This window comes from Pelecanus crispus, chromosome 7 (genome assembly GCF_030463565.1).
Source record: "Pelecanus crispus isolate bPelCri1 chromosome 7, bPelCri1.pri, whole genome shotgun sequence".
Lineage (NCBI taxonomy): Eukaryota > Metazoa > Chordata > Aves > Pelecaniformes > Pelecanidae > Pelecanus > Pelecanus crispus.
Window position 1 is genome coordinate 36621787 of NC_134649.1, and position 20123 is coordinate 36641909.

Here is a 20123-nt window from a genome sequence, read left to right on the forward strand (position 1 = left end):
TGCACCCTTAAATGCAAATTTTCTTAGTGCTTCTGTTAATAGACATTTTAATAAATATCGTTCTGTTGCATTACATTTTTGCAAGGTAGTTTAGTTTAACTTTTTACAGCAATTTCCCTTTCAGGTCTTGGCTTCTCATCCTCAGTTAAGAGAAACTTATTGGCCCAAAGTTCTGAAGGGAGAACAATCTACTCATTCAACATTAAGACTTTTTTTTTTTAATTCAAATTAAAAATTATCTAAAATTTAAATAAGCTTTTGAGGTTGCAGCAGAATTAACCTATTCTTCCATTCTGTGCTCCTTGCACAGAGTGAAAGGGCAGCCCACAACTCAGAGCAAACCTACAACTGTTCTAAGTCAACCTGGTTAATTAGATTTAAACAATAACTTGGAAAAGTAGCAGACATGGCTTATCAAGCACAGTATCCATCAATAAGTCTGTAGTCTAGCCAGAAGACTAAAAGAAGGTCAAATGACATCTAGGTTGAAATTAATAGACTATAGCTCTGATGCCAAATAGGGCATATTATCTATGAAGTACAGATATTTACATAATAGCCAGACTTCCTTACCTATTCAAAACTAATCCTGTGATTCTGATTAGTGTGATTCCTCAACAGAATCTTTTCCCCCCTGTGCAGGCCACTCCCTGAGAGAAATGTTTGGGCTGTTTGTCTCAATCTCAATTTTTCCCCTACCAGACAGCATCAGTGGCCACCACCTTGCCAATTTTATTACTGGTTCAGAATTGCCATTAAAGATCATTTAAAAAAAAAAATAATAATTTAAAATGGATCGGGTTCACTACCAAGTGCACAGAGTTAGGAACTAGAACTGACAGATGCTGTAGAAGGGGGGCCTGAAAGTGCATCTTTTCACATTTCCACTGTGAAGGCACTGAATTACTCTACATAATTATTCCAGATCATCAGCTACAACTGAAAAAAATGGAAATGAAATTAAGAGTAAGGAACCCAATACACCAAAAAAAGTATTTCTTGTATTCCTTTAGGCACAATCACTGTTCTTGTGTTCTACTGATATGAAACCTCCTGGTTTACATTTTGGTAATCAATTTGGCAATCAAAAAAAAAAAAAAAGAGTTAAATTCTGAACTTTTAACTACAGGATAATATTAGTAAAAGATTAATGGAAATATTTATTTAGTAAAATTTATAGTAATCTTAAAGGTCAGATTTGGGTTCAGTTTTGCTGACCTTTAATCATGATATCCCTTACTGCACAGCAGGAATCCATGCCACTAAAATAGTAGGAATCATACTCTGAGCTCATGTGGTATTTCACACTAGAAAAAAACCAAAGCCTCAGCCACTAAAGTATAAAAATACTTTTCTGTGATTGATGAAGGCAAATTAAGTGATTTGATGACAGAGATCCATATCCAAAAGCAATGCAGGAATGAAACTCATGCTTAGAAGCTATGAAACCTTTGACATTAGAGTTTCTGAACTTCATGATTTACACTAGATCCAACCGGCTAAAAACAAAAAAGAGCATGTTTATTCAGTGAATATTTCCAGCTGCCCATATACAACACAGCATGAACTTCTTTAGCTGCTGTACAGGGTTTTTTGTTTCTGGAATTAAGACACAATTCTCAGAAATACAGACATCATCTAAAACATTTGTTTCTTAAATACTTAGTACAGCACAGCTAAATTATTTTAAAGATTTCTGTACAAAGAACTGAAACACTCCACTTTCAATAGGAAACACTACTAAGGCCTTTTAGTTTGCTGCATCATTCAGGTTTTGCCCAGCTTAAAGGAAAATGTAAACTAAAATAGAATAGCACTACATAAACCTGTAAGACTGTGTTCAGAATCACTTAACTCATTGCTTGGATACTATACAACTCAAAAGAGTAGACTGCTGAAACAAAAGAAACCACAAAAAAATGGTAGACAATGGAAAGATATTAAAAGAAAAAACTACATCATCTCAATAACATGTAGGCAGATTGAAAGAATTGCTTCATGTACAAGAATTATCAACTTGAAATGCAAAGTTCAACAATGTAGTTATGCACAGGCAGAGTAATACAAGTATCATAGAATCATAGAATCATTTAGGTTGGAAAAGACCTTTAAGATCATCAAGTCCATCAAGTCCTAACATTACCAAGTCCACCACTAAACCAGTTAAGGGTAGAGTAGCAATTTCATATTTCCTGTCTTGGTGGCTGGATCATTTATAATGAAAGTAAAACTAGGAATCATTAAGATTGGAAAGGACCTCTAAGATCATCACTCCAATCATCAACCCAACGCCACCATGCCCATTAAACCATGTCACAAAGTGCCATGTCTACACGTTTTTTGAACGCTTCCAGGGATGGTGACTCCACCACCTCTCTGGGCAGCCTGTTCCAATGCTTGACTACCCTTTCATGAAGAAATTTTTCCTAATATCCAACCTAAACCTCCCCTGACACACCTTGAGCCCATTTCCTCTCGTCCTATTGCTAACTACTTGGGAGAAGAGACCAACAGCCACCTCACTACAACCTCCTGTCAGGTAGTTGTAGAGAGCAATAAGGTCTCCCCTCAGCCTCCTCTTCTCCAGGCTAAACAACCCCAGTTCCCTCAGCTGCTCCTCATAAGGCCTGTGCTCCAGACCCTTCACCAGCTTTGTTGCCCTTGTCTGGACATGCTCCAGCACCTCAATGTCTTTCTTGTATTGAGGGGCCCAAAACTGGACACAGTATTCCAGGCATGGCCTCACCAGCGCCGAGTACAAGGGGACAATCACCTCCCTGCTCCTGCTGGCCACACTGTTCCTGATACAAGCGAGGATGCTGTTGGCCTTCTTGGCCACCTGGGCACACTGCTGGCTCATGTTCAGCCAGCTGTCAACCAGCACCCCCAGGTCCTTTTCTGCCAGGCAGCTTTCCAGCCACTCTTCCCCAAGCCTGTAGCATTGCATGGGGTTGTTGTGACCCAAGTGCAGGACCCGGCACTTGGCCTTGTTAAACCTCACACAGTTGGCCTTGGCCCATCGATCCAGCTGCAAATGTGTACTGCAAATGTGTGGGTGTATACTTGATCTTTATAGCATTTATCACAAACTGCTGTATTTTCCTTAAGATTCTTACCTGGCAATTTGGTAGATGGGATTGTGAACTGCAGCAGCATGTACAGTTATCTACCTTTGCATGTTACTGTAAGTGCTAATAGCACTGTTGAGCATTACTATGTAAACTGCCAAAGCCACTGCTGGGTTCTCCTGAATTCCCACCTTCTTTCATTTGTTTTACATGAGTTCATGGAAGTATCAGTAAGTTTTTCAGTATAATTTCTTGAAATGCAAGAGAAATTAATAGCTTATTTGAACTAAAGCTTCATCCAAATTTGATATTACAGGAAATCCTCTCCTTTCTGAAACAACCTGAGGTTGTAAATTACCCAGTGTTTTACCTACAGAGTGGCAGAGTTGTGATACACATTGGTCTAAAATCAACCAACTTCTGGCTAAAATTTAACAGAAAAGCAAAAGAAAATGGCTTTATAAAACAATCTATTAGTTAAGTTAACTATCCTCAATTATGAAGTTCTCTTTAATGGTATGGTCTGCACAGCTTTTAGGCATGTAACAGTTGCAAATGTATTATTCTGAAGTTCACTGCTTGCCTCTGCAGGTGACAGGAGAATATCCACCTTCCCTATTCTATAATAACTGTAGGAAATGCAAGATTCATGCGCAAAGACAGAACCACTTCCTAATCTCAAAAGGAAACTACTTCTTTACTGATTTTGTTAGGCTTTAGATGTGAAGCAAGAAAACACAAAAGTTTCATAATTTCAGAATAATTTTGTAATAGAAATATTCATCTGCTGCATACTCTTTAGAGCCTTAGTTAAACAATTACACATTTTAGCATTCAAAACAGAGAGGAACATCTCAAGGCATAGTTATTCTATATACCACTTATTGTCTTTTGGACTGGGGGGGGGGGGTGTCGCTTTTTTTACTGGCTTTAATTAATACTGGTTTAGCTTTTCCAGAATTTGCATCAAAATTTTCTTTTCCCCATCTATAGCTTATAGCCTGCAGATTTTAAGTTTTTCCTGCCAAAGGAAAACAAAGCTTGTTTTCAGTATTGAAATAACCTGTGTATATCTGAAAATTCATGCTGTATGCAGCAAGTTAAACAACTTGAACAGATAACATCTATTTTCTCATATTCATTTATTAGAGATGGTAAATTCACTCTAACTCAGAAGGAGGACTTGCTCCAGATTATCAGGAAAGGGATGTTCCTCTTTCCTGAATTGTAAAGAAGGCAGTGTAAACCCATTTTGATTAGACAACAGCTTGCCAATGGGAAAAAAAGTACCACATTTAAATTTGAACAATAGTTTACCAGTTGTTATGCTCATTATAATGGCTTAGAAATATTTACAAAGTCCTCCACTATGTCCACATCCACATTCCCAAATGATTGCTTGTTTCAGTTAAACTGATCCTGCAGTACAGCATTCCACTCCATGTACTTACTCATGGAGCATAGTTACATGGGGAAAGGGAAGGATAAATGGCTGGGGAACTGGAAGCCTCGCCTTTTTCATGGCTCCTCACACCTAAGTGTTTTATCCTCTCAGATGTGACTGACACCTGGTACAATTTTTCCTCCTGCACAGTGAAACAGAATGAAAAATTGCTTTTAATGACCATGCTATTCAAAGCATCAATGAAGAGGAAACACAGTTATTCTTTTGGTATTTAAATGCTTGAGCTTGTCAATCTGGGAAAAGTAGGTGAGTAGCCACGCTCTAGAGGGCAGAGTTACTTCCTCAAGACACTGCAGACTTTAGATTTAGGAGTCAATAAAAATGTATAGTCGCAACTGAACAGCACAACAGAAAAGGGCAGGATAATACTGAATGTGTAAGATGTATAAGTGGTATAAATAAGGAGTTTATACAAATTGACTCACACTTCCTGATCACACATAATCCTCCCAGTAGCCTTTTGCGAAACAAATTAAAAACAAGAACAGCAGCAAACCCTGTTATGTGTTTTCCAGAATTTTCTACAATCTGGTAAAACTGAATTAAGCAATAAAATGAGAGGAAGAGGATACATACTTCATAACAAAATACATTTACTAGATTTTTTTTGCATTAGAAACTGTTTGTTTCTACACATTTTAGAATTCCTCATCTGTTAAGATAATTATTAAAAACAGATGATTACTTAGTTCTAGAAAAAAAATGCATGAGAAAAATAAGCCTTCAAAGCTGAAAGAATTAAATTTGTTGTAGACACTATTAAGCTAGGATTAAAAAGAAAAAAAGACAAAGCACCCAAATATTCCCATGGTAGTAGGGAAACACTGATCTTAATCAAGTAACTGAAAAAAACCCAACCCTTCAGATCATATCAAGACAGAATAAAAAAATATTTATGGACATTTGAAAATAAGTGTTCAGGGCAAACACCAAAGAAAACATCAGAGCTTAAATGCACTACTGACCTGCCAAAGAGAACGTAATTCAATGACAAATTGTGGTGTACACTGCAGTTGCAAGAATATCAGTATTCACCATTTTCTCATGGTGCAAGTACAAAATATCTAAAGTAGTCTAAAGATTATTCTCTGTACCTTGAGGCATGTATGAAACAAAAACTGCAATATAGTGCAGATATTCAAGCTTTCTTTCAAGAAAACTCTTAAGTGCCAAAGGCAGTCAAAACCTCAGTAGCACAGAGGCTCAGCAGCAGAATCTGAGCTGCTGCCAGAATTTGAGATCCCACCTTCATCTCCTACTCTTGGCCACTCAACCCTCTACCTGCTTTACACCAGCACATGACTAGATGTGAGCAGTCAGGACACATCTAAGAAATTAACACCTAGAAAGATTTTGGAACCGTAGGTTTTCAAATGCAGTTTCCAACTGGATCCAGTTACAACTTTCTTCCAAGACCACTGTGACATGAAAAAAAGAGAGACTTTCTAGTTGAAACAAGTATGGAAAAAATATATTCCTAAAGATAATTTTCTTTTCTTGTAAATTCGCAAAATCTTTCTGATGTTCCACTCTGATGTTCCACTCTATGCTTAGCCATTGATGGCACCACTTCTCTACACAGTGAAGCACTGCTTTATACAAAGTCTGAGTTCTGAAAAGGATAATGTCCTACCTATTTAACATAGAATCTTTATTACTGGTGGCTTCATTTCATGTTTTATGGTTATACCTATATACTTATTTAAGAAAACAAACTCTTCTCTAAAATATTATTTAAAAATAATTTTTCTTGGACTTTGCCAGACTGGCACTGCTTGTTCATTTTGCAGTCCTGAAGTCAGGATAATGCAGTGTATTCAGGTGGAAAAGCCTATCATGAGTATTCTTGTCTAATTGTTCACATTCTCAGTCTGACAGCTCTCCCTCTTCAGGGGATGAACTGCCTGAACAGGATGAAGAATGCCTGGTTTTGCTTTAAGCAGCTTTTGTGCTTTCTACTCTATAGTTCCCTCCTCCCTTCCTTCAGATTCCCTAGTGGAGTTAAGACAAAAATTTCCCTCTAGTGTAAGGAAAGTACTAGATTATTCATACACAGTTATGCAATTATGCAGTTCATTCATTTCCACTCTTCAACCAAAATAAGAATATGACTTATATGTTATAAATAGAACAATAAACATACTAAAATAATAATGATATAAAATGAAAATAAATAAATTTTATCCACAAGAGGATGATGGCTTTCTAAGCAGTTGTTAACTAATGATTAAAAATTATCCCAAATCTCTTAAGTATCAGAAACTTCCTAGTAAAAATTGTACTGGCATAAAATACAATGTCATTCTGAACACGAATTTTGTAGGAAGAACTTCAGTTTTCCAGAATACTGTAGTATCATTCCAGTAGTCTATTGTAATTTTCATGGCAGTATTAACCAGCTCCAGAAATATAAAAGGGTTGTGCATTCATTCGGGGTTTTTTTGGTGTTTTTTTGTTTTGTTTGTGGGGGGGAGGGGGTTGGGGGGTTGTTTTGTTTTTTTACAATATATATAAAAACAAATGCGACAATATAACATGTACCTAGATGTATTTATGTTAACATCAAACTCAGTACAAACCTTTATTTTACATAAGGTTTACACAGGTAACATATACTCCGTATTCCAGAGAGCTGTGCTGACAAGTAGGTACATTTTCGGAGTGGCATGGGAAAAAATATAATTTTGGCTGTAGAATAAAGGGCAATTGGGAAATCTGGTTTCCCTCAAAATTCAAGGAGGTACAGCTTAGTTTCTGTCACTCAGAACAGTAGAAACTTTTGACACAGGGAAGGAATTTAATATGATTATTGAATGCAAAACATTCTGAATAACCCAACACATATATAATTATTTATGTATACATATGTATGTGTATAATTACATATATACTTCAATAGCTGGCTTTTAGCACAGACCTGTGTTTTTTTCAAATGGTGTTTTTCAAGTTTGTATTGAAACATTTTATTAATGCTTTGGTATAGCAAGATTTAAATAGCAACCCACTATTTCACCTCCACCTTCTACTGTATCTAGCAACAATACAATACCATGATATTTAGGCATTTCTTCGCTGAATTAGTTAAGAACATTGCATTCTACTAGCAACCATTAGCTATCTGGAGTTAATATCACACAGAGGAAAAAGTTCACACTAACGCGACTATTCTTTCAGACTTTCTACCTACAAATTGAAAGAGCTATACAACATCCGTTTACACATAATTTAAAACAAAATACATAGGAAGTATTTAATTTGCAAAGCACAACTCCCTGCCTCTGTGTTGTTTTTCTTTCAATTCAAACAGTGAAAATTGTACTCTGTACAATTAATACTGTAGTCAATTAAATGGAAAACTTGAGTCTGCGCAACAAGCAGACCTTGTTTCAGGGCTTGCTGCTCCCCTGAAGCTGCATCCCAATGTGTGTTATGCTTTTTCTCTAGTTTCTGCTGACCTTTGCTTTTCTTCTACAGAAATGTGATGTGGTGGAGACCTCACACTCTCATGCAATTATAGATGGAATTGGAACAGAGATTACCTCAGTGTTCTCTGAGTCTCTAACACTGAAATACTTAGATTGATCGCTTCAGGATTTTCCTTTTGGCAATAACGTCATTTATTCCTTTCCCTTCAGGGTCTGAAGGGCACTTCACATGAAGTCTACTGCCTTCTTTTCACATGCGTTTTGTTCACTTTGTGTATCATCTTCAAACACGAAGAGTAAGAGCAATAACTATATCGTGGCAGATGCTTAAGGAAATTCAAAAAGTAAATACAATTTCCCCATCCCACAGGCCAAATATTCTAAAATTACTAAATTCAAAAGAGTTATTTGCTCCTGCTACAGGCAATCCAATTTGAACCAAAGTTATCCTCTATAAAATATACCAAGGGTTCCTGAATGCTAGTTTCTTTGCTAACTCAACTGACAGATATTCTAGCAATAAATTCCAGTAGCTAATCATATCTTGCAACTGACAGCCTTCACAACTGACTCTCTGGCACCAGGGAAATACACAGTTCTATAGTCAGGAATGCTAGACACCTTGAGCAGAGCAAATGACAGGTAAAGTCAGAATCTGACCCTGCATGACATTAACAAATCATAACTCCCTGACACGCAAAAATTCAGAAGAAAACTGAATCATGATCAACATGTTAAGTCTCCATTATAACATTGTCCTCACCCTGACACAACAATCTGACATGCATCTTATGACCTCAGAAACATAACAGAAAAGAGAAAGGTTTGGAAGTGTCATGCAAGTTTATCTTTAAATTATATAGATATATAAAAGAAATAAAAATAATGCTTTGCCGCACACCCAAAAGGGTTGTGTTTTTTAGAAATAGCCTAGAGGATGGAGTTCCCTATTGCAGGCTAATAGAATATGGCATTATTGACTGCCTGGTAAATAAATTGGAGACAACTCTCAGAAAAGTCAAGATGAAAGGACCAAAATGAGGGAAACTGTCTGAAAGTGTAAACTGTAAAAACATATAATGAGAAAGGAATGACTCTCTTTTCCAGTACTTCCTCCCCCTTCTCTCCCTCACTTCAGATGATGGAAAATTCTGAAGAGATATTTCCAGCATTTTTTTTTTTCCCCCAGATTAACCATAAGGCCTCAAAGTTTAAAGGCAGGAAGGAAACCAGTTTACAGAAGCTAACAGAGAAATAAAAATATTTTTTTAAAAAAACCCATAAACTGCAGGCTTCATCACAATTGGTGGAAAAGAAATTCACCACAGATAATGTTTGATGTATTATCTATGATATCTGTGAGAAACTGTATTGTTCATGAGATTAAATGTTTAGTTAACTTCTTCAGGAGACTTTACTTATGCTTTATAATCCTTGCTTGCAAAATAAGTTCCTGTGTTATCAAATAGTTTACTATCTAAGTGACATATCTGATACCTCCCGATTCTAACAAAACTCAAAACAGTTCATATACAATTACCTCTTTCCTCATCTCCTTTATGTCATTCTGACAGCATGAAGTACTCTACTTGAATGCCTACTCTGGACTGATCTGTAATTTAAGGCAGGAGGTGGCAAAAAGCAGCAGCTGCCATGCCTGAGGTGTGGCTTACCAGTATATACTGAAGGAATACCTTCAAGCAGTGCTACAAGCCTAAAAAGCAAGGTGTGGTGGGTTGACCCTGGCTGGATGCCAGGTGCCCAAAGCTGCTCTATCACTCCCCCTCTCAACTGGACAAGGGAGAGAAAATATAACAAAAAAGCTCATGGGTCAAGATAAGGACAGGGAGATCACTCACAGCAACTACCATCATGGGCAAAACTGACTCGACTTGGGGAAAATCAGTTTAATTTATTGCAAATCAAAACTGAAGAGGGTAATGAGAAATAAAACCAAATCTTAAAACACCTTCCCCCCACCCCTCCCTTCTTCCTGGGCTCAACTTCACTCCCAATTTTTCCTCTACCTCCCCCCCCGCCGAGTGGCGCAGGGAGATTGGGAATGGGGGTTGCGATCAATTCATCCCTTGTCATTTCTGCCACTCCTTCCTCTTCAGGGGAGGACTCCTCACACTCTTCCCCTGCTCCAGTGTGGGGGCCCTCCCACGGGAGAGAGTCCTCCACAAACTTCTCCAATGTGGGTCCTTCCCATGGGCTACAGTTCTTCAGGAACCGCTCCAGCCTGGGCTCCTCTCTCTCCACAGGTCCTGCCAGGAGCCTGCTCCAGCATGGTCTTCCCACAGGGTCACAGCCTCCTTTGGGCACATCCACCTGCTCCAGCGTGGGGTCCTCCCTGGGCAGCAGGTGGATATCTGCTCCACCATGGACCTCCATGGGCTGCAGGGGCACAGCTGCCTCACCATGGGCTGCACCAGGGGCTGCAGGGGAATCTCTCCTCCGGTGCCTGGAGCACCTCCTCCCCTCCTTCTTCACTGACCTGGGTGTCTGCAGAGTTGTTCCTCTCAAATATTCTCACTCCTCTCTCTGGCTGCAGTTTGTGTCCCAGTGGTTTTTTGTTTCCCCTTCTTAAATATGTTATCCCAGAGGCACTACCAATGTTGCTGATGGGCTCAGCCTTGGCCAGCAGTGGCTCTGTCTTGGAGCCGGCTGGCATTGGCTCTGTTGGACACAGGGGAAGCTTCCAGCAGCTTCTCACAGAAGCCACCCCTGTAGACTCCCTGCCCCTCCCCGCCCCCCCCAAAAACCTTGCCACGCAAACCCAATACACAAGGATAACTTAAAGGTAGTTTTATCCCAACGTATTTCCTGCTAGATCTACTTTTTTTGAAGTGGTCATCCCTGAGACCCTGTCAGAATCCTGGCTTCTGTACAAAGGGTTTTACTCACACACCATATCCTGGTTTTGGCTGGCATACAGTTAGTTTTCTTCCTAGTAGCGGGCAGAGTGATGCGTTTCAGATTTAGCATAAGAATAATGTTGATAACACACTGATGTTTCAGTTGTTGCTAAGTACTGCTTACACTCATCAAGGACTTTTCAGCTTCCCATGCTCTACCAGGTGCACAAGAAACTGGGAGGGGGCACAGCCAGGATAGTTGATCCAAACTGACCAAAGGGGTATTCCATACCATACAACGTATGCTCAGTATATAAGCTACAGGGAGTTGGCTGGGGGACAGCAATCACTGCTCGGGAACTGTCTGGGTATCGATCAGCAGGCGGTGAACAATTGCATTGTGCATCACTTGCTTTGTATATTATATTGTTATTACTACTACTATTTTACTTTATTTTATTTCAATTATTAGACTTCTTATCTCAACCCAGGAGTTTTCTCACTCTTCCAATTCTCTCCCCCATCCCACCAGGGCAGGGGGAGGGAGTGAGCAGCTGCATGGTGCTTAGCTGCCGGCTGGGGTTAAACCAGGGCACAGCAACACAACAATCACTGTTGAACAGCAGAACCGTGCTTCGAAGCACATCAGAATGGGGAACATAGAATGCAGCATCCATCTGGAGTTGCAAGTGAAATTTAACAAACAGGATGAAATTATTACATTCAGCTAGACTATCAACTAATAAACCTACAGCCTTTCAGTATACTCCTCATGTAATACTTCAGTTTTAAGTTTTATGCAGCAGATCACCACCATTACAGGACAAAAAACCCCCAACAGAAGCAGCAGCACTTTTTGTAGTATCTCAGGGATGTACCATCAAATGTTAGCTAAGGATATGAATATGTTCAAAGCTGATGAGATCACAATTTTGAGTCATATAGCATTACACAGTTCCAAACACCTTTTATTGGAATGCTGTTTCTGCTATAGAGTCAATCCATCTTTCCTTGAAACATGACTGGTTTTCTTTATAAAGCACACGACTGGTCTTCTTTATAAAGCACACTCACTGACAGTCATTATTTGACACTCGTATCTAAGACTTCAAGATGCAATTGAAATAACTTTTTTTTTTTTCCCCCAAATGCTAGCACTTTGGCACTGGCATAATTGAGAATTACTTATGTCCTGCATTTAAAAAAAAAAGCCACCAAGAAAAGGTGAGCCAACTGACTAAAGCAGCTGTTTTGCTCATATTCTTTTAAGTTCAAATCACTTTTTCAACAACTTTTAATTTCTAACATGATGAATAAAGTACCCTTTGTCTGAAATATAATAATAGTGCTCCTTCAGCTGACAGAGTTACATACAGCACATCCTAGAGACAATTCATGCTCTTTATCTTTTTCAAATACTGGGGGGAACAGAACATAAAGATCAATGTTTACTTTCCTCAGATCTCTTTATATCTCAAAAATGCACAAAAGGATATAACATTATTACTATCCTTTCCAAATGACCATTAACATGTGATATAATTTTCATACAGCTTAAAGTATTAGTTCCTACTACATAATGTACATACATGTATTATTATCTAAACCAGAATACCACCAAAAAAGCTTCAGTCAAGACTAAACAAGTACTTGCACACTTACAGGGACACATTCCCCTTATTCTTTCTAGCTCAGTACTTAGCAAGCCTTTTCAGATTTAAAAAAATCCCACAGTAAAAAAAAATTAGAAATAACTACATTCCCCATTCACCCTTAAACACCTTTGGGTTATTATTTCCTCAAAATTTCCTTGGATATCTACAGTATTATGACCACCTCCTTATCTCTTTCCACTCCCCATCACAGAGCTAGTAGCCTTTCCTCATCATCAGTAACAGCAGCACAAAAGACAACACACACCCTTCTGGCATGACTTACTCTGTTTCACACCACGTATATACCATCAATTCCTCAGCAGAGGAGTCCTGCTATTTTAGCCTCTTCCCATTTGACAGAAACATTTTTATTTTCTAATTAGGGAAAAAAGTTACCGATGTACTTTTGTTTCATTACACTTTCATCTTTAGATAATGAAGTTTTGCTCTATAATGAATGTTTAATCAATTCTACACATTTATATGCTTAAGCACTTTGTCTCATTTAAAAAAAAGAAGTATTTTCAACTTACCTAAATTGCCATCAATGTACATGAATTTAAATGAAGAAAACAGTGAAAACATCCAAAATAAAGTTAAAATCAGCAAGTATGCATGCAGCTCAAGACAGAAGTATTAAAAAAAAGCTGAAGAAAGGAAAAAACAGTACAGTGAAAACAGAAAACATGAATGAATGTGCTGAACCTACTGGCTTTAAAATACTTTTAAGAGACTTTCACTGGTCATAAATACTATACTAAAATTTTAGTTGAAAATATTTAAATTCATTACTTTTTCTTGAAAAGAGACATTTAGTAAAAAAAAATCAGGTCTTTTTTTGTTGTTCTTATGAAATTAGTTTATTAATGTGATAACATACCTCAGGAAGCACGGTGAAACACAAAGAGAACGTTTCCATTTCTCAGGTAACTAGCATTACTTTTTGCGTGTAACCTTGTATTTCATAAGTATTCACAATAAGCTTCAAAATTTGTGGCATTGCACACATTTACACAGAGACAAGGAGTCAGCCTGAAAGGTATTTATACTCCAAAACACTCCTCTGACCATCTCTGGTATTTAGGAACAATGGGGGGCCACCATTCTAAAGAGTAACCAAGTGTATACTTTAATGCATATTAAGGAAGAAATATCTACCTGGGAACTCGAACTGATGACCCAACTGCTGGCAACTCCCTGTGTATTCCACTAGGATCAAACCTCCAGAATTTCAATGCGCATAAACAAAGTATCTCAAAAAAAGATGAACAATAGTCTCAGAAGTGGACAGAGTGAGGTGATAACAGATTTTCAACTTCCTTTGACTTTTTTTTTTTTTTTTTTTTAGAGGATGGCAGCAGGGTCTAAGCAATGGACTGTCTGGTTTGGAAGCAGGCAGGGTTGATCCCAGACATGGAAACCACTAGGTAAAGTTAAGTAGTGAGCTTCTTTAAACATTACTAATAATTATTATTCTAACAAATACATTACTATATTAATACACACTGTTTTTCAACTATATATAGTTTTACAAGTAGATATAAATAATTTTAAAATTTTTTTTAACTTCACTATTTCCCAGATAAGCTAGCAAAGTTACAGCAAATTAAATTATGACCCTTGCTTCCTGACTTTCCTTTTACAAGGCAGAAGGATGACTAAAAGAGTGTACTTTGTATGACATGCAATGCATCAGAAAGCAAAATAAGCCTATGGTATGTTTGGTTTGAGGGGTTTTTTTTGTTTTGTTTTTGTTTGGGTTTTTTTAAGACTATATACATGAGCCTGATCAAGGTTTTACTAGGAATACAGTTTAATTAATACCAAGAAGGGAAACATCATCCCAAAGTATTTCTTACTGTATTTTCTTTTACTGTTCTACTTAGATACTTGTCATGAATCAAAGTAAAAATGAAGAGCATGTAAAATAACATTAACTACTCACAGTTCTGACTTCATGAATATGCATACCCTTATCTACTGATTATTTTATCAGTTCTATTCTGTTAATTGCAGCATCTATGAGTTATTCATATTGCTACAGATATACAGAAATTATTTCTAGGAACAATTTTGTATTCAAAACTATGAGCCTCTCGGAGGAACTGTTCACTATCCTTTTTATCCTTTCTCTTCATCTCATTAATCAGAAGCAAACTCCTGCAGTATCAGGACAGGAACTAAACTTCAAAAGACAACCAAAATTTATAATATGTTTTCAAAGAACGCATTAAGCAAATCAAACCTGGCTTTCTGCAAGGAAAAAGAAAAGGCTCAAACTCACCATTTATTTCCAACAACAACAACATATAACCATATCATGAATGAAAAAGAGACACTGTTTATTGCACATGGTGGTTAATTTTGTATTAATTATGTAGTATTAAATAGTGACATTTATAAGTAGGGAAAAGAGGCATTGTTTTGTGCAACTGAGTTTACAGTTTATTTTAAATATGTCACAGTAAATCTAATTCAGTTATTGCAATGTCATAAAAGCAGCATGTCAACTGATAAACATATGTTGTCTTAGAACCAGCTAATCCAAATGGATAAACTAGTTATCCCTCTTTTTGACAGACAGGCAACAATCCTGGGAATGAATACTACTGAATAATTTCTTGTGTTCTCCTAGTTCTTTCCACCTCATAGCCTTCTGCTCTCCACTGAAACCTTCTACATTAACTCTCCTATATAACACATTCAAACAAGATTAGAGAGAATATCTATCTACCTGGAAAAAAAAAAAAAAAGCAAAAATCTGAGAAATTGCAAATGGATGATTCCAAGATGAAGAACCACTTTAAATGTTTTTAACTATGTAAAGTACTTCCTGCCCCTATGTATATAATCAATCCATATACAGAATAATACTATTTGTGCTGTGAGAACATATGTGACAAAGAATAAGAAAGAACAGAAAGACAACACAACTAACTTTGGGTTGTAATATCAAAGAATAGGTGTTCAAAGCATACATTTTCAAAAGTAAAATAATCTTCAATAGAAAATCAGGAATGACCAAGCTACTGCCCATAAATTTCTTCATGGGTCTCTTTTTGCTTCCAAAAGGTTTAATTTTTATCAATTTTCTGTTGAAACACATCCTAATTTTTCAGATTATTTCTTCAATTTGCCAAACTTGTTTTCCTTTAAAATCCTATTTTCCAGCATGTTTTTAACCCTTCCCAGCTTGACATTATCTGGGTGCATAATACATGTCCATTATTCAGAACATTGATGAAAGCCTCAAACACGACAGATCCCTACCAGATCCTACTAGACATCTTTCCAATTTCACCATGAATCACTGATAATTACTCTGATGCAGTCTTCTAATCAGCTAGGCATCCATGTAATAGCAGTTTCATCTCATATGCTTCCCACCAGCTTGCTAATGAAAATCTTCTGAGACAATGTAAAAAGTTTTCCTAATGTCAATATGTTACTACTGTTTTTCCCTTATGCATAAAGCCTGTTTTCCTGTAATCCAAGAAAACCAGACTTGTTTGACATGATTCTTGACAAATCCATATTGAGTGCTAGTCTTTTTTTATATTTTTCCCCCATATTCCTTATATTTTAGAAATAGCTAATAATTTTTCGAAATACAAATAATTAATACATAATTTCTCTCTTTTTTTTTTTTTTTTTTTGGCAGGCAGCTAGATTTGCCCTTCTCCAGTCTCCTGGGAGTTCCCAAAGTTGGCTGTGAAACTAAGGGCCCCATTCAGTGTCAATTTTGTCACGCACAGCCCATCTGAAAACAGCTTTTAGTGTTCCCATAAGAAACATCTCCGTTTTTAAGAAAGGAAGTTTCATAAGCCAGTAACCCTCAGACACACAAGGACAGATCTATCACTTTTTAGTGTAGATGTGATAGATGGCATCACTTTTTTTGTCTTTAAAATTACAGCTTTTTGATAATTTTAATCGAAATTAGTTGTTTGAAAGAATCAATAATCACATGGATAAGTAAGACTGACAAACTAGCTGACACAGCCAGGTTGGACTTCCAAAGCTATTCCTTCAGAAAAGCTCCTCTCCAAATGCTTACAAGAAAACTAAGCAGCAATTAGATAAGAGGGATGGCCCTTTCATGCATAAATATTTGATTACAGAAGAGGAAATAGCAGAAACACATGGTCAAGTCATAAACCCAACAGAAGGCCCCTATGAAGTTTTGCTGGAACCTGTGGCTGGGCTTTGTGCTGTCTGACATCCTATGCAACGCAGAGAACAGGGTGAACAGTAAGATGACTGATTTTCCTCATGATACTAGGTTATTCAGGGTGGTAAAGACAAAAGCCAAATGCAAAGAAGGATTTTATAAGACTAAGCAACTAGGCAAGGGCTGGCCGATGAAATTCAGGGAGATAAATGTGAAGTTATACACAAGTGAAAATAATCCCACCTGGATTGAAAATGATTATAACCACTGGTGAGATTCTTCAGCTGTGACAAATATTTCCATTAAAATATTAGCTCAGTACTCAGTAGCAGTAAAGAACAGGTCATCCAAAGCTAGAAAGAACAAAAACTGAGTGTTGGGAATTGTTAGGATAGTGTTTGCCCTTTTATTCTGTATGTCTATAACATCAATGCATAACTCATTTTACTCCTGTATTATAAAAAACATGATCCATTTTGGTCTCCCCACCTCAAAAAAAAAATGTAATAGGTTTGAAAAAGATTCAGAGAAGAATCAAAGAAATGCCAGAGTTTCATGAAAGGAACTATCACACATGCTAAGATTCTCCTGTCTGGAAAACAGCTGAGGGACAGGATGTGATGAGGGTGTCCTATAAAATGACAGGTGGCACTAAGACCGGCACTAGACATCAACTATTTAATGTTTCTTCCAGTACAAGGAACAGGAAGTCCTAGTAAAAGCAGCCAAAGTCCAGTGAAAAAACAAATGAAAAGCAGTGGTTCTTCACATGACATGTTAAGCTGTGGGATTCACCGTCATAAGAGGTTGTGGACACTAGAATTTTACACAGGTCCAAAAGCAACTGGCTTAATTCAAAGAAAAGTCCACTGAGAGTTATTAAGCACACAAACTGCAGCTGGATCATAAACAGTACTTGGTAGAGATATCACTGTATACTAGGTCCATTCTATAAACTTTTGGACATTATTAGCAATGGCATACTGGGCTACTCAGTCTTTATGTCATTTTATCACAGAGTAAGGATTCATGTTAAATATATAGATAGAGTAAAATACATTCTTTTCGGCTTTTGTTAGGTTCACCCTTACAAGAAAATAAGAGTATTGTTAAAAATAAAAAGATATAATTTTCTACAAAATGAATGAATGAATAGGAGGATTCATAACAGAGTGACTAATTTACTTCCCCTCAAGATGAGGAAATAGCTTGGGGGGGGAGGGAAGAACCACAAACATAACCACTTTGGCAGGTGACAAAGTCTAAATGCCAGATTCAGATTCCAAATGCCAATATAAGATATTAATGTGACCTTTCTATGAGAAAGGCTACCAAAACAGAGTGTATTAGAATATTCCCCCTACTGCTAAAGTGACACTAACTATCAAGATTAGAATGTCTAACCAATAAGGCTTTTGAATAGCAGAACCTCCACCAAACATGTTTTTGATAGTATTGGTTCTACCAGCCTCCTAGTGCACCTACTATAAATAAATATTCAGTAACTGTCAGTCTGGATACACAAGGTATACAAGAAAATAATAAATTAATTCACTGTACTGAATTCCTGATCAAGACCCAATCAGTTTCCCACTGAAGTAACTGGTATCAGACTTGTTAGTTCCATAGATATTTAGGTTCATGACATGCCTAAGAGGTGGAAAGTTTTGGTGAGAAGCACTGATGATCACAAACTCGGAAGTAAATTAAAAATTTCAGTAGTTGCTGCCTGCCAGCGAAGGAGTTTAGATTGGGAGTCTGGAAGTGAAAGAAACACAGGATTGTGTTTTTGTCTGGGGAAAGTTAACAGATGGTCTAAAAAGAAGCAGCTTTAAAATAAGACCAACAGCCAAGAAGTGCGTGGTGACAGCAATACAAGAATTTTTTTGATCTATTCTGTGCCACTGTTTTGTATAGCTTTGTGAAATAGCATAGTCTCAAAGCTTGACCTTATAGCTTTATTCATCCAGATTAAAATACTTTAATCTTTTTATAACTTTGGGAAAAGAATGTTATGTTGTGAATAGAATTATTTGAAATACATATTTACAAGATGCTCCTTCTTTAAGTGACAGGTCTCTGAAACATTGCTGAAAAAACAATTTCAACTTCATTCTGTAACACAGAATTACAGAAGGTTGCATATGGGGATTTAATATCATATCTTCTTCTAACTTTAAAAAACTGGGCAGCTAAATCCCTATACAGCTCATACAAAATACACCTCCAGATGTCTATTTATACTTTTGCAGAAGTGGTTCATTTACCTGTTCAAAGGTTGTTGAGTATATTTACACTGTTGCTGCAAAAAAGCACTGATCTCAAAAATAAGAAAACAGGTAGTGACAAAAAAATCATCCTCTTCAGCTATAATGTGAAAGAATGCTGCATGAAGGAAATCACAACCTGCATTCAGATTCTTATTAATGTGCTTTCCTACTGTTTAGCAGCCAGAGGCAGATAGATCAAGACATACAATTTCTGTTGTAAATGTCAAACTTGTTCCAGCATAGGATACACTACCATAAGCAAAACATCAAGTACTTAGCTGTAAATCAACAGAAACTTTCAGAATTACTTACCTGATTTTCTTCATGGGAAACTCTCATTTGTTCTTTAAGAACTGACATTCTGGCTGCTTCTTCTTTCCTCAATACTCTTTCTTTCTTTAGCTCAGGACTCCAGAAAGTTTTGATACTATTCATGGAGGATCCCAGCTTGCTGTCCTTAATGTCTAGTTCTTTTCTGAGAAGATCATTCTCCCTCTGTAGTTCCTTAAGCTGAGCCTGCAGGTCTAACATGGTACTATCTCTAACCTGTCTCAGCATAGAAGGAACCTGATGGTGGTGATGGTGTGAAGACGTGGTCAGACCTCCGTGCTGATCAGTATAAGAAAGGACATCTGTGTGTGAAAGTCCAGCTGAAGCAATATTAGGACTGCTCCCCATAGCTGTGACTCGACCACCATACACAGCTCGATTTGTAGCCCTTCCAAGAGTCATTGTGCCCTTTGGGAAAGTAGTAGAAGCTACACCTTCATGGTCACTCAGATACATTGGTCCAGATGTTGCATAGGCTGCATTAAGGGACTGGATGTTCTCCATTGATAATGTCTTCCCCGTTCCTCCTCCTCCTCCACTATTTGTTCGCCTATGGCCCAGGCGAGGAGATCTTGGCAAACGAGGAGACCTGGAGGGACTTCCTTCTAAGTTGCTGATTGTTCTTGCACTTCCATACATTTTTCTTCTACTTTGAGGTACTACTTAGTAAGAAATTAGTAACACTAAAGTTGAATATTAAATTTATAATTCCAGCTACAAATATTGGCAGTTTCACTGCATTCTTCCAGTAGGCAAAAATCTATTGTTCCTCCGAAGTCAGAGACCTGAAAAAAGATGTTATAAAATTAAATAAATTTTCATCTTGGAAAATAAGTTTACAAGTAATCAGCGTATATCAGAAAAATAAAGTAACGCACTTA

At 37.3% G+C, this 20123-nt stretch overlaps 1 protein-coding gene across 1 annotated transcript in view; it reads right to left on the bottom strand.

The window, feature by feature from the left end:
• The window catches only part of ERC2 (ELKS/RAB6-interacting/CAST family member 2), a 458173-nt gene extending 438292 nt beyond the window's left edge, over window positions 1-19881 (bottom strand). Inside the window, exon 1 of the mRNA XM_075714165.1 lies at window positions 19225-19881. Coding sequence (XP_075570280.1) covers window positions 19225-19881 — 657 coding nt within the window. The remainder of the gene's footprint in view (window positions 1-19224) is intronic.
• Between the last annotated feature and the right edge of the window lie 242 nt (window positions 19882-20123).